Genomic DNA, 14,855 nt, shown 5'->3' on the forward strand with positions numbered 1-14,855 from the left:
AACCCGACCATGGTTGAGCCTGCTCTACTTCTTTGTCAAGAACTCTTTTTAAGTTTGATAAGATTGTGTAGATGTGATTCAATTGGGATGATGCAAAACCAACCCTAAAATGAGGATATAGGCCAGCGTGTTTTTCATATGATATACGTATATCAGATTGATAATTTGGGATGAATAAATAAATAAATAAGAGACATTGATAAAGAAACCGTTCTTATCCTGTGAAACTTGAAAGTCCCCACATATAGGTGCGATGAGCATGGGCATAGCCGGCAAAGGTTGAGGAGGATCAACAACCATTGGTTGATATAGTAGAGTTTCTCTCTTCGTCTAATCACTCTAATGCTTCCACTCTGTTCAAAACTCGCCAATCATTGCTCTTGAAGTGACATTTTACGGTTTTACATAACCAACCTGATCAAGTTAATATTCATTGTAAGACCAGCTAAAATTCTATCTTTAACAAGTTTGTGGAGAAGCTTCATAAACATTTGACAGCAAGACCATTCAATGTGAATATACGATATCTACTGTCTAGACCCCAAAAAGAAAAACACTAGCTGCTGTATTTCACCCTCTACAGCGCTTGCTTTTCATCCCTTCAACCAAAACGTCCGAATCCACCACACACAACTCGCAGAAATTTCCGGGCATCCGAAATATTCATGAATCTTCTTGGTGACATGGGCTTGTTACAGAAGTCTATGATCAAGAACGCTGACTAATAAGCTGCATTAACCCATACCAAACACATTACACAGCCCATTTAAAACTACCATTCTGAATGCATGCTATATGTTTGTAGAAAAGTCGATGACAGAGATATAGATGAAAAGCAAATACGATTCGAGATACTAAAACCAAAACCAGAGATGAGACAACATCAAGGCTAAACAACCAAAACTTTGTAAATGAAGCATGAACATTATTATCGAAACATATAACAAGAACAAATAAGTTCATCTCAAACAAAAACGCAATTCCATAACAGGGCAGGCCAGACAAGCCCAACCATCAACTCCCCTTTTATTTCCAGACACAGACAACTAATACTCATTATTCAAGAGAAATAAAATAAGAAAACACAACCAATACTCCATACTAGTAATCAAGCAGCAAATAATGCAAGCGAGCATGTTAGATATGCCATTCACTCCTCTTCTGTCTCCGACTCAGCACTCTGGAGCCACTCAATGAAAGGCTTAATGTTCTTCCAAATCTGGGAGCTTTTTGCCTTGCCGCTTAAGCCTTGCTGATACCACTTCATAATGTACTCTTCCTCCAGCACATCTTCATCATACAGTGATTTCAAAACCAAAGCCACCTCCTTTGTAGCATCAGGGTTCGCCTTATCACAGAAGGACTCAAGTCCACGCAACAAGGTCAGCTGAGAGCCCTCGGCTATAGTTGCTTCAGAAATGTACTTGATCTTCTTGGTCACCTCCTTGGAGAACCCCTTTCCAACACCTTCAAAGAGGGCTTCAAGTAAGGCATCCATTTTCTCTTGGGGAGTACCAGAAAGAGTACCCAAAAGGGTTTTGAGCTGACTGCTATTGCTCCCGGCTTTCAAGGATTGTTTGATCTCATCAACAAGCTTCCCATGGGCATTATCAGCACCATTCTCACTCTTGGCCTCAGCTTTCTTTTCACGCTCTGGAGACTTTGGTGGAGATTTTTTCTTCTCTTCTGTGGTAGAAAGCATGACCATATCAGCAGTAGCAGCACTCAACTGCTCCTCGATTCGCTTCTTGGCTGCCTCTATGGACGTGTCTGTCTGCCACTGGACATCATCATCGTCTTCAGCGGCTTGGTCAATCACATCTCCGTGGCTCCGAGTAGGGGAGTGATCCTCATCAGAACCGGTGGTTTTCTTCTTGCTTGATACTTTGGAGCCAGAAGTGCCTTTCTTTCTTGCTGCCTCCTTCTTAAGCTTCTTTTGCTCCTCATCAGCAGCCTCCCCTTCCTTAAGCTGCTCTTTGTCTGCCCTCCTCATGGCTTTCTTTTCTTTGGCAGACTTCTTCTGCTCTGGAGGATTCTTGAGGATAAAAGTTGTAAGCTTGTCCCTCATGTCAACATCAGACACAAACCCACATGCAGCACATTTGAGATTGAGCATCTGCGTTTTAGTGATGATAATCTCAGTTTCAGGGTTCCCACAACCATAGCACTGCACATATTTCTTAATGAAGTTCTCAAGAAGTCCAGCAAGCTTTGCAGTGTCATGAGCACCATTCACATGGGAAGTTCCAGTCTTCTCATCGAACTTTGACTGTGCTCCAAGCTCACAGCCAAAATACTTGGTGGTATAAGAAGCAGGTCTAGCCAAGGCCTTTGCGATTTCCACCATGTTAACCACATTAGTCTTGATGCCATTTCCTCTACCTTCAATCTTAGTTATCATCCTTGGCATCTTATACCTGTAGAAGGCATCATCACGGTTGGAAGCACCAATGTTCTGTAGAGCCATCTTCAACAAGGGTATGACAGAGATGATGAATTATAGGAGAAGGGCTCCTTTATCAGATAAGTCAGCAAAGGGAACAGGTTGCATAAAATGGCAACCAAGGGAGTGAGCGTTATTGCCTTCTAATGATCCAAGATGGATGCATTCAACTTCACCAGCAGTAAATCTGTACTTTTTTCTAGTAGGACAATACTCACCAAGCAATCCGATTGACGACCAATAGAGAGAGGCCCGTTCAGACATAAAATAGGGTACAAACTTCACACTCTCCACTTTGACGAAATGCAATGTAGCAGAATGAACTGCCAACTTCCTGCAAGCAAATAATAAAGGTACTCAGCAAAACATGATCCAAGGAACATTACAATTCATCCGCCAATAAAAAGTTCACTTGTATAATCATTGAAGGCAACAGAATATAATTCACATTCACATCAACTTCACAATCAGGTAAGTTAAGAACGATTAATTTCCAGTGTACCTAAGAATTCTTATTTTCATTTCACATTACATACAATCAAATACATTCAGACACACAAAAAAGCATAGCTGACTGTAAATAAGAGTCCGACTTTCAAATAAACAGCACAGTTTGCGCAATGCAAATAAAAAACACTAAATCAAAAGAAACTCTTTCCGATTCCAGGCATCCATGTATCAATAACAAAAATACCTAGAGGTTCATGAACCCTAGAAACAGATTTCACAACTTCTATACTATAAGTAAAACCTCTTGTATATCTTTTATGAATGGGAGCTGCGCAAAACACACAAACAAGCATAGCCGACTGTAAATAAGAGTTCTGATTTTCAATAAACAGCATAGTTTGCGCAATGAAAAACAAAAAACACTAAACCAAAAAGAAACCCAGTAATTTTCCAATTCCAGGTGTCCATGTATCAATAGCAAAAAACCTAGAGGTTCATGAACCCTAGAAACAGGTTTCACAACTTCTATACAGCAAGCAAAACCGCAAAACATACAGACTCTATATATAGTTATATATATAAACAAACAAAAAGACTCAGAGTAATCAACACGGCTCTCATAAGAGATATGAAGCTTCATGAAATTCTCTGGGCAAATAAATTATCAAAAACCTGACGAAAAATCCAAGGTCAAAAACACGAGCGAATTTCATCTATCGCAAATACAAATCCATCAATACAAAACAAACCATAACGCGTATTAATTCGAACGAAAATAAACAAGCGAGCACTAAACAGCTATAGATCTACACAAACAACAACAATCCACAAACATCGCACGAAATCTAATCGGAAAACGAAGCTCCGGTTAAACAAATCTCACACAGAGTCAAAAACAACAATCGGCGATAAGGAAATTGACGGCGTAAAAAAGAGAGAAGCGGATCGATTCATAGAGAAGAGAGAGACGACGATACCTGATGGTATTGGAGACGGAGGAGGAGAAGAGAGAGAGAGAAAGGAAACCCTAGAGTGGAGGAGGATGTGGATGTTATCTGGTTATGCTTTGCGTCTTGGGCGAGAGAGAATGGAGAATGCACGCAATTTATATGCGGCGTTGGGTGTGGGAAGGTACGCGTAGGGCTAACTCACCGCCTTTTATTTACTATATTTTTATTTTTATTTTCTTTGCCAACCTGTTGTTTTACAAATTTCACTGCGGGAAAATTTATTTTTACTATTTCCATTTTTTGTTTTTTTTTTCAGAAGTTATCGCACAAAATTTCAAAATAAAATTTCCTTTTTGCATGGAGAGAGAAATATAATAAGATGTTATCTCCTTCTTTTATTTTTATTTTTTTATTGAGATCACACGGTTTCTTAACGGCTTATTAAGTCTAAAGAATTCGAATCCAGGTGTGGGGGTTCCACACTTAGAGGCTCTTACTGACTCGACCAGTTGTGGTGGTTAAGATATTTTCTACTTATTTAGGTTCTTATCTAGGAAACCAGTTGGCTCGATGACAAGCTACGAATTGCAGAAGTCGTAATCGAATAGATAGATTTGTTTGGCAATAACTTTATTCGTAATTGATTCTTCAAGTTGGTAATATAACTTAATCCTCAAGATGATATTGTATATTATACATATGGGGCTGTAGAAGATTTGATGAAAAGAATAAATTTTGTGCCTTTCCGATTTAAATAGTGCATTATTCTACACTAAATGGTGACATTTTTGAATGTTTGGACTGAATTAGTATGTCTAAAAGATGAAACAACATATCCTCACCTAGGTTCCAAATTCTAAAAGAATCTCAAGTCATATCCCAATTCAGCGATTGCCAGCTTCTCCTTTTATAAAATTGGAAGATGGAACTAAAGGGGATTCAGAATCACTGCCATTAGCAGCAGTTACATCCTTCCATATTTGGAGTGATTCTGAATCATTAGAAAGTAGTAATAATAAGCATAAAGGGGACAAATTCCATTTGTATGATTATGCTTCTTCTTCTTTTTTACCCTCTTTTTTTTATTGTCTTTTGACTGTTAGATAATAGATACCGATCATACGCATATAAGGTGAAATACACATCCGTCGATTGAAATAGCTGAACTGTTATGAGTGAACTTCAATTCAATCAAGCAAGCAGGACCAAATAATGACGGTAGGCAGCACAGCCTGTATGCATTGAGACTTAATCCTATAAAATACAGAATCACTCAATCACAGTTGAGAAATTTGAATTTGCTGATATTAGCCACCGAAAAATTGACATTTGTAATTTTCTCAATCAATTTCAGCAAACATTATCTAGACCATATGCTTTAGTCAAATGAAAATCAGGGCCAAAAGATGAAACCTCAGAAACAAACAATAAAAAAATTTAAGAGTCAATGTGGCCATACAAGAGACTGATTCAACACTCAATTGAATGAAGCATCAAACATCGAAACATGCTTGATATAATCAGTTCAATCAATCAAAACTTTTTTTATGAAAAAAAGAGTTGCTACCTAATGCATAATTGCATACTCCAACTTTCCTCACTTACGAAACAAAAATGTCACAGTAAAACCAGACTACAAGAACACTGTGTAATTAAGTTGCCTGATTGAACTATGCCATCATCTATACTTGAATTTGAATTAGATGAAAAAGAAGAGAACACATGGATGTCAAATAATTCCTCACGTTAGTTATTTTAAATGTATTGCATCAAGTTCTGATAATAGAATGTATTCCATTTAGTTATATTAAATACATTGTACAATTAGTGCCTAGTGTTCTAACAGTTGTTTTTGCATCGATCGAGTTCTTTAACATGACATATTCCAGTTTCTTGCAACAGATCTCGTTAGCTATTCTTGAACTGTAATCACACTTCTCAAATGGACGGTAATCACACGCACTTTTGATTTCATCCCGCAATGCCATTTGAATATCCTGATTCAACAAAGAAACAAACATTCCTAAATCCTCATCCCCAATTTCCAAAACCATGAGCAAAAAGTAAAACTTAAAAGAGTAAGAATAACCCAGCTTTCAGCTAAGCTAGCACCCCCGACCAAAGGTCCCTCACATTTCCCCATATTACTATAACTCCCTAATAACACAAATGTACAATGAAACCAAGATCTGTTAATACTTGAAACAGATTTTCAGAATGAGCATACTCAGATTATGGAAGACGTACTTTGATGAATTATATTGCATCAACTAGCGGACATGGTTGTTGATGGACTCCCTTCTGGGACCAGTAGGGTTTGCAAGCTCGTCCATCACACTTGCGGCCAGCTCCAAAACCTTCACGATTCTCTGTCAAAATTAACCAATCCCAGTCAAGTCGCTGTTCCCCAAAAAAGCAATCTAATTTCAGTAATCCTTACCTTCTCCACATTCTGAAGCCACTGCAGCGACGTGTTCTGGGTCTGCGAATCCATGGCGTTTGATTGAGCTCAGTTGAAGGAATGACCGACTCTGAGAAACCAGAGAAGAATTGGGATTTGAAGAATGAGAAAGAAGAAAGAATGAACTTTAAGAGCGAGCGACAAGTGAGAGCCTCCTACCCTGTCCGGCGGCGAGCCTTTTCGCCGTCGTCGGACGGGCTTTTGTCGATCCCGTCTGGGATTAGAGTGAGTTGCGCATTCGGCCGACGTTTCTCGTTCGGCTCGGGGAGTTTGGGGTGGAGGGAGATCCAGGCGGCAGTCGGGTTTTGGCTTGATCCTCGCTGGCTTGGTCGGCGAAGTGGTTTTGGTTGCGAAAGTGTGGAGGCTGCTGGGTGGCGTTGTGGGCATGGCGGCGTGGCGTGGTTCGGATCGGCGGCAGTTTCATCCTCCTTCAGTGGTGTCCAATCTGGGGTGGTCGGTGGCGCGATCCGGGTTGGGTCTCTGGATCCAATCTGGGGAGGGATCTGATCTGAGCAGGTTTGGGCGCGTTCTGGATTGGATTTGCTGTGGTCGTGGTGACATGAACTGGTATGGTCGTCATGGGTGGCGGATCTGGCAGGGCAAGGTAGTCGGTGGTCAGTCGGCAGTGGGGGGTTTGGGCCAAGCTCGGCCTGCTGGTGGAGCTTCTCCTGCTTGGGCCTCGGCTTGCGGTGTTTGGGCAGGGGCTTGTTGCTGGGGCTAGATGGAGTTTGGGCCTGGGTCTGTGCTTGGGCTCAGGTCCCAAAATGTGTTATTTTATGTTATTTGCAGGTTAAAATTAGGATTTGGTTTCTTTTCACTTGTTTTTCAGCAATTGATAGGTTTTGTTTTAAGTTTAGATGTTGGGTCAGGTGCACTGCAATTTTGGCATAGACAATCTTCTATTTGGCGGTCTAAAAGTCGTTCATGTTCTGGAGTTAGGTCAGCAGTGGTGGCGAAATGGTCTGGCAGTGGCATACTGGCATAGACAATCATCCTTGGCCTTCTAGTGGGATTGTTCCTATCTGATCTCTAGTCGGAGGTGATGGCGATTTGAAGCATTTGTGGATTGACAGTGTTGACATTAAGGTGGCCATGGTCTTGGGTTTAATTTAGTCTCATGTCTGAAGGTCCAGCATTTCTTTTGGTCGGGTTCGAAGTCACGACTAGTGTAGACTTAATCGATCAAAGGCAGGTTAGGAGGATTCTGGGTGGCGAGTTAGTGTTGACAAAGTTGTGTATCAAGGATTCACTGCTCCTGCGCATCTTGTCTTTGCCTTTCAATTGTAGTGCAAGTTAAGTCTGTAGTTGAGTCGGGGCCTTGTTGGCTTCGTGAGTTTGTCATTTTGGAGTTCAAGTGTGAAGTCCAGTGGCCATTTCTGTGTTTGAGATGATGCCAAAACTCATTGTATCCAGTTCATGATTAATGAAGTTTCTTCTTGATAAAAAAAAAAATTTACTATCTTCTTATTTTCTTCACCAACCTATGTTTTTTTTTCTTCAGAAAAAGCAAAAAAAAATGTCAACTAGACAATTTTACTGCAGGGTAAGTTTTTTTTACTTTTTTTTTTTTCGAGTTATCGGACTTTTCAAAATAAAATTTCCTCTTTGCATTTTTTTTTTGGAGAGAAAAATATAATAAGATATTTTCTACTTGTTAAGGTTATTATCTAGGAAATCAATTGTCTCAATGACAAGTTACAAATTGCAAAAGTCATGATCGAATAGAAAAATTTGTTTGCAAATAACGGTATCACATGTGTATTATACACATGGGACGGTAGAAAATTTAATGAAAAGAAGAAACTTCTCACCTTTCATGGGAGAAGATGAAGTGGCTTTGTGAGAGATGATGATTGATGATGAACTAGTTCATGGGAGAAGATGATCAACTAGGTGGTGGTTGAGGTGGATTTGGGGAAAAACGTGAGAATAAAATTCCCCCTTTTTTTTATTTTATTATCTCTTGACTGTTTGATATCGATCATGTGCATATCAGGTGAAATACACATCCCGTCGATTAGTTGAACTATTATGAGTGAACTTCAATTCAATGAGTAAGCAAGACCAAATAATGATTGTAGGCAGCACAGCCTGTATGCATTGAGACTAATATTTAGCACCAGCAATCCCATTAAATATAGAATCACAATAGGGAAATCTGAATTTCCTGATATTAGCCACCGAAAATATTGACATTTTTTTCTCAGTCAACTTCATCAAACATTCCGTTACTATCTAGACCATATACTTCAGTCAATGGAAATCAAGGCCAAAAGATGAAACTTCAGAAACAAACAATAAAAAAAATATTAAGAGTCAATCTGGCCATAGAAGACTGATTCAACACTCCAAAAACAATTGAATAGAGCATCAAACATTGAAACATGCTTGATATAATCAGTTCAATCCATCAAAAATTTTATTAATGAAAAAAGAGCTGCTACCTAATGCATAATTGCATACTTCAACTTTCCTTACGGAAACTACATGATGGTTATAAGGAAGAGTCCATATATAGTTCATTCATCTGTTGGCCTTTGCCCCAAAACTGGAATGTCTTCATATCGTTTCTGCACTAACAAGAAAACATAATCTTAGAGTATATGCTCAACATTCAGAATGTTGTCAACCAAATTACAACCAAAGAAAGAATCTCAACTGCATAGTATGTATCTGCATACAATACATGTCCTCTACAAACATGTGATATGGCTGTGGTACTCAAAGCATCACAGCCCAAATCATTAAATATCCTCTACAGCCTGCAAGTCTAGCTTCAATAGTTCAATACATGTACATCCAGATCCAATTACCATCAAATCATGCCTATATTTTAATACTATGCAGAACCGCGAGGCATGGGGAAAATGTCAGAGAAAAACCAGACTACAGGAACACTGCAATTAGTCTTGTTGTGGTCAGATTTACATCCTCCGCTTGAAATCATTCCATCCAAATGGAGCCTAACGTTAGGAAGAATATGTAAAACTTACACAAACAGTACGTCTTTACAATCAAATTTCCATCCAAAATCACCATGTAAGCATCTAAACCACAAAATAAAAGATAAAAACACGAACACATACATTTCTTGGAGCTCCTTTTCACGGACATCAAAACATATTTTTGCAAAACGGAAATGCATAATAGTGTGTGTGTGTGTGTGTATATATATTGAGCAAATGAATGCAAATCACCGAAAGACAATGAAAACTTCAAAATAATTGACGTACCCCAACGTTATTGTACTCCCACAGCCTATGAACTCCATAATCCACAGCCTGAAACCAATGCATAAGAATTCAGTGTTATTAAATAGTATGCTTAAGCAATCACAAACACATAATCTAGAACCTATACTAGATCAAATCATGTTAATAGAATTACTGCAAATTAACTGAATGTAAGAATGAACTGGGGATTAAAAACTGCATATTAATCTTGAATCTGCAGAAAACCAAACATAAGAACATGAACCCAGAAAACTTACTCGATGCACTCCTACTGTCCATGATAGCCTTCTCCTAATTTCACCCTTATGTTCTCTTAGTATATGGGACTAAAACAAGAACAACTCGTGCATTAGAAGGGACCAATCTGACATACATATACAGCAACCTTGCAAAGCAGTTCCATCCATAAAGAAACTGCTGCAATACCTTAACTGCCTATCAGCTTTAACTGCTTGTCTAACTGCAACCAAATTTTGAATTCAAATAACAGATAAGCTTGTCTTAATATGATGTATATCATAAGCTTATACTATAGTCTAAACTTAGATTAATTACATATATGAAGCATATATGCAGAATACAAACTCCAAACAATGTCTTGTTCCATAAGCAATGTTAATTTGCTTACAATCTCCCACTGAACCTGACATTGATTTGAAATTGTAGATGAATGCATATATACATATATATACACTCACATATGAACTGATCTACTTAAGTGTGCACTGCAAGTTTAGACACTTAGGCTATTTAAATTTTATAATCTTGATTCTGTCAATAATGTCTAACTACAAGGAACCTAAGAACATTACAGTGAATGAAAATAAACACTGATGTTCCAAGATCACATTGCAGTAGACTAAAATCACATGAACCTCAGTTACAACAACAGTATAAACACACATGTGCTATTTATGCATTTAACCACACACTCGTATGTTTAAAGTCCTACCAAAATTTCTAAATAAATAGAAATAAAGCAAATTATATCTCATTCTGAAACTTTTATCACAGTCTGCATATATGTATTGCCATCATATGAATTGCAATATGTACATGTACTTCTTGATTTTAGCAAATGCCTAATAGGATAAAACCTAATAATATAATTGCACATTATTGATCATATCACAACTAAACAATAATAAAGTCATAATACATACTAACTGGTAATGATTCTGACATGTAATTTTGCTCTAGATGATGTCTTTAATTCCCATATGTGCAGCATGCTTGACAAAATCAGCTACTGGCAAAGCTTTTGTCAATGGATCTGTTAACTGATCTTTTGTCCCAATTTTTACAACTTCAATCTCTTCATCCCTAACACTTTCTCTTACTGCAAAGTACTTGACATCTATGTTCCTTGAACCTGATGATCTCTTGTTATTCTTGGAGAAGAAGACTGCTGATGCATTATCACAGTAAATTACCATAGGCCTTTCCATAGAATTTATTAGTTTCAAATGAGAAATAAAATTTCTCAACCACAATGCATGACCTGTTGCCTTATAAATGGCAATATACTCAGCCTGAAAAGTTGATGTTGCTGTCAAGGTTTGCTTTACAGTTTTCCATGAAATGGCTCCACTTGCTAGAAGAAATATGTATCCAGATGTTGATTTCAAGTCATCCATATCTAATTTGTAAGATGCATCTGTATAGGCCTCCACTTCCAGTTCTTGCTCATCTAATCTTCTGTAAACCAGCATATGATTCCTTGTTTTCTTCAAATACCTCAATACCTTCTTTCCTGCTATCCAATGATCATGGCCTGCATTTGATTGAAACCTTGAAAGCATATTTACTGCAAATGATATATCAGGCCTTGTACAAATTTGAGCGTACATCAAGCTCCCCACCAATCTTGCATAAGGCACATTTTTCATGCTTTCTGCTTCTAATGTATTTTTAGGACATTGTCCCTTATGCAGTCTATCTCCTTTAGATATTTGTGCATCACCTGATTTGCAGCCTTACATTCCAAATCTCTGCAATATCTTGTCCACATAATTTTTCTGAGATAAACCTAAAGCACATTGCTTTCTATTTCTGGTTATCTCAATACCTAGCACATAATGTGCTTCTCCCATGTCTTTCATGTCAAACTGACTTAACAGAAAAGTCTTTGTTTCTTTCAACAAGCAAATATTACTGCTTGCAAGTAAAATGTCATCAACATATAGAATGAGCAAAATAAAATTGCTCCCACTGGTCTTAAGATAAATACACTCATCTAATTTATTTTCCAAAAATCCAAATTGAGTGATTACCTTATCAAACTTGAGGTACCATTGCCTGGAAGCTTACTTAAGACCATATATTGATTTCTTGAGTTTGCAGACCTTGCTTTCATCTTCTACAAAACCATCTGGCTACAACATATAAATTTCCTCATGCAAATCTCCATTCAAAAATGCAGTTTTGACATCCATTTGGTGCAACTCAAGATCAAAGTGTGCTACTAGGGCCATGACAACTCTGAATGCATCTGTAGACCCCGTGAAATTCCGAACGTCACTTTTTGACGGGAAAATTTTTCGCGACCTTTGTTCGGCTAAATACTTTTGGAAATAGTTTGGGCTTGGGCCTTGGGCCCGAGAATAGCATATGGTTAGAGTCTAAAATTTACTCTGGACACCCAACAGACGGGTATGCTAGTGAACCCAGCCCAATAAGTTAGTTGACCTTTGACCCGAACATCTTCCTTGATCCAATATGGTTGTAGCTCATAATGACATCTTTGCATAATTTTGAAATATATTTGTGAGTGCGTTTACGATTTTCTTATTTTACCTTTCTTAATAATTGGCGAAATTTCTGCTCGCCTTATCCAAAGCTTACTCGTCAAGCATCTCACCGACTTTCAAAAGCACAATTTATTTACTCCTTATGTTTTTCAAACTCGAGCAAAACTCAGACAAAACTTGCTTTGCCATTTTTCTATCTAAAAATAAGTTTTGTGAGACCCGATACTTATTTGGCATTGTCAACACTTTAATTTGAGTTTTCTTGTATTTACTTACTTTACTTTTATTTTCCCCATCATTTTGGTTTTTACCACCTTATTTTTTTACCCCAAATTTATCTGCCCAAGCTGAGCGTTCTCCTTCACACACAAAGTTCAGCTTTTCCTCTTTCCTTGTTCACGTCAGAGTTGGGCAGAGAGAAAGGGAGCCTCGTTCAGCTCTTCCCCTCCACGTTTCCATCATGCAAAGGGCAACTCCTCCAAGAACATCATCTCAGACCTTCAAAAGAGAGAACCCAGGCCATAAATCGTCATTCACCCTTCTCTTCTCACCTTTCCTCTCGTCCCTGGACACATCAGTCTGTTTACGATCCCCAAAACGCCTAGTTAGAGACCTCCGATCAAAAAAATTTCTTCACCAAAGTTGTTCGTCTATGTATCCTCTATCTAGCCTCAAAATTTTAGCTCCATTGGAGTCGATTTGAGTCCTGTACACCCCTCGAAGCGGAAGCTATTCTGAAACGAGCCTGTTCCGGATTTCTGCTTGAATTCCCTCTCTTGCTTCACTCGAATCCCTCACATCTTACTTGAGACTGATACAAACACTTGGTAAGATTCTGGAACCATCAAGTTCCCCTTTCTTTCTTCAATTTTTAGGCTCAATACGTTCAAAACAACTATCCCACATATTGAGAAGTTTCTGTTGCACTTTGCATGTTCGAGATTGAGCGAACTTCTTGGCCTGCGGCTGGACTCGATCCAATCAGCTCCCTCAGCTCTCTTTCCTGTTGAAATCCTCAAGAGAAACTCACTTTTTTATTAGTCTTTGGTGAGTATCATCTTTTCCATAAAACTCTATATATTTTTGGTTGTTATTACGAATCCTTGAAGATTATGAACTTGTCACTGCTGTTGTTGGTATCTTGCTGCCTTAATTTTGATTTGTCATCCATTCTAATGTCTAGGGATTCTGCTAGGTCATGGCTACACCTTGAGTGTTAGAATCGTATTTGGTTCAAAGGTTATTTGTTGTTTGTAGCTGTCCAAATATCATGTTTCAATGCATTTTGTCATCGAGCTACAACACCTGCCCATATAGTATTAGAAAGTAACCTGAGCTATAGATCATTAGGAGCATTAGACATGCCTCTTAAGTGTGTTGGATTTGTGCTAGAACATGGTTATTTTGAACATTGAAATCATGCTTGATCATAGAGTTTATTTGTGTTATTGTTGTCCAAACACCATGTCTTCAAAACATCATGTTAGTGAGCTACAAGACCTTCTCCTTATAGTATTGAAGGGTGACTGAGACTTTAAGCCTTTAGAAGCTTTAGATACTTTCTATAGGTGTCCTAGAGTCTACTTAACCAGCCATTTTAGGTACCAAACGAGCTTTACACAAAAGAACCAATTTCTGCAGTTTTCAGTTTCCAGTATAATCTGACCCAGCTGCATTCCTTTCAAAACTGGAGCTGAACCGTTGAGAATTTGGGATCAGTTCCTTCTGGAGAAAGATAGTAAACACATATATGAACATTCCAGAATTTGAATCACCCCAAAACCATTTTTCTAGAATTAGTTATGCAATTTTTAAATAGGTGGACAGAAGCTGCTATTTCTGGAGAAAACCTGCACATTGTTTTACTTTAGCTTCTGAAACCTTTACTCTTCACATGGCTTTACTCAAAATTCTATAACCATTTCATTCTTACTGAGTTGGTTGTTAAACCATCTTCTTTCCAAAAATTTTCAAGAATCACCTCAAGTATTTTAGACACTCTTCTAGTCTTCTTTAACCCTTAACAGTTCCTACTTAAACTCTGTTTCCAGCTTTTGACAACTTGTCTTCTAAAGGTGTTTTTGCCACTTTTTCCTGAAAAACCAACTCTCCCTTAGAGCCCTAATGGTCTGGTTATTAGTTAGTAAATAGGTTAAAGGAAAGGTTTTCTTCGGAGAGTAATGTGAGTGAATAGCAAGCCTAGTTTATCATTATTAACGTCGCTTATTGATCTAGGCTCGATATCTTGGTAGGATCTTGTAAAGTGGTGGTTGCTACAAGGTTGTATTGAGGCCAAGTGCTGCAAGAGAAAGCTCGAGTTCCAGGTAGGGGATGCCTTTAACTCTATCTATGCTTTTCTTGCATATACTATGTTTTATATGAGGCCTCTTGCATGTTTTGGAAATTATCTGTTTTTACAACTTGAAATTTTTTGCGTGGATTGGATTGATGTGTTGGCAATTGATGGGGATGTAAGGAGAGGTCAGTTCCTCCTTGAGCCACCGGTGGTGGGCAGTGTGCACCATGCCCTTGATTATTGTTATCTCCCCTTTGTCTCTAGCCTTGTGA

The 14,855-nt window shown here is 38.3% G+C and overlaps 3 protein-coding genes and 1 long non-coding RNA gene across 6 annotated transcripts; all 4 read right to left on the minus strand.

The window, feature by feature from the left end:
• Positions 1 to 904: 904 nt before the first annotated feature.
• Positions 905 to 4,027, minus strand: LOC112176543 (probable eukaryotic translation initiation factor 5-1). The gene is made up of 2 exons (XM_024314519.2): positions 3,871 to 4,027; positions 905 to 2,777 (listed from the first exon to the last, which is right to left on the minus strand). Exon 2 carries the CDS (start codon positions 2,465 to 2,467, stop codon positions 1,151 to 1,153), a length of 1,317 nt encoding a protein of 438 aa, XP_024170287.1. The 5' UTR covers positions 2,468 to 2,777; positions 3,871 to 4,027; the 3' UTR covers positions 905 to 1,150.
• Positions 4,028 to 5,572: 1,545 nt separating this feature from the next.
• On the minus strand, positions 5,573 to 6,860 carry LOC112175953. 3 transcript variants are annotated; one of them, XR_005802926.1, is made up of 3 exons: positions 6,464 to 6,860; positions 6,091 to 6,374; positions 5,573 to 5,840 (listed from the first exon to the last, which is right to left on the minus strand). XR_005802926.1 is itself a non-coding variant. In XM_040510235.1 (3 exons), exons 1-3 carry the CDS (start codon positions 6,689 to 6,691, stop codon positions 6,100 to 6,102), a joined length of 432 nt encoding a protein of 143 aa, XP_040366169.1. In that variant the 5' UTR covers positions 6,692 to 6,860; the 3' UTR covers positions 5,847 to 6,099. The 3 variants fall into 3 exon arrangements, 1 of the variants encoding a protein (XP_040366169.1); XR_002926722.2 differs by having other exon boundaries at positions 6,091 to 6,212; positions 6,284 to 6,860; XM_040510235.1 differs by lacking the exon at positions 5,573 to 5,840 and having other exon boundaries at positions 5,847 to 6,212; positions 6,284 to 6,374.
• Positions 6,861 to 8,492: 1,632 nt separating this feature from the next.
• Positions 8,493 to 9,919, minus strand: LOC121050348. The gene is made up of 3 exons (XR_005802742.1): positions 9,795 to 9,919; positions 9,538 to 9,585; positions 8,493 to 8,874 (listed from the first exon to the last, which is right to left on the minus strand). It is a non-coding gene; the product is annotated as an uncharacterized LOC121050348 (long non-coding RNA).
• An 814-nt stretch (positions 9,920 to 10,733) lies between these two features.
• LOC121050698 (secreted RxLR effector protein 161-like) lies at positions 10,734 to 11,426 on the minus strand. The gene has a single exon (XM_040511569.1). It carries the CDS (start codon positions 11,424 to 11,426, stop codon positions 10,734 to 10,736), a length of 693 nt encoding a protein of 230 aa, XP_040367503.1.
• Between the last annotated feature and the right edge of the window lie 3,429 nt (positions 11,427 to 14,855).

Source organism: Rosa chinensis, chromosome 7, assembly GCF_002994745.2.
Source record: "Rosa chinensis cultivar Old Blush chromosome 7, RchiOBHm-V2, whole genome shotgun sequence".
In the NCBI taxonomy this organism is placed as follows: Eukaryota; Viridiplantae; Streptophyta; class Magnoliopsida; order Rosales; family Rosaceae; genus Rosa; species Rosa chinensis.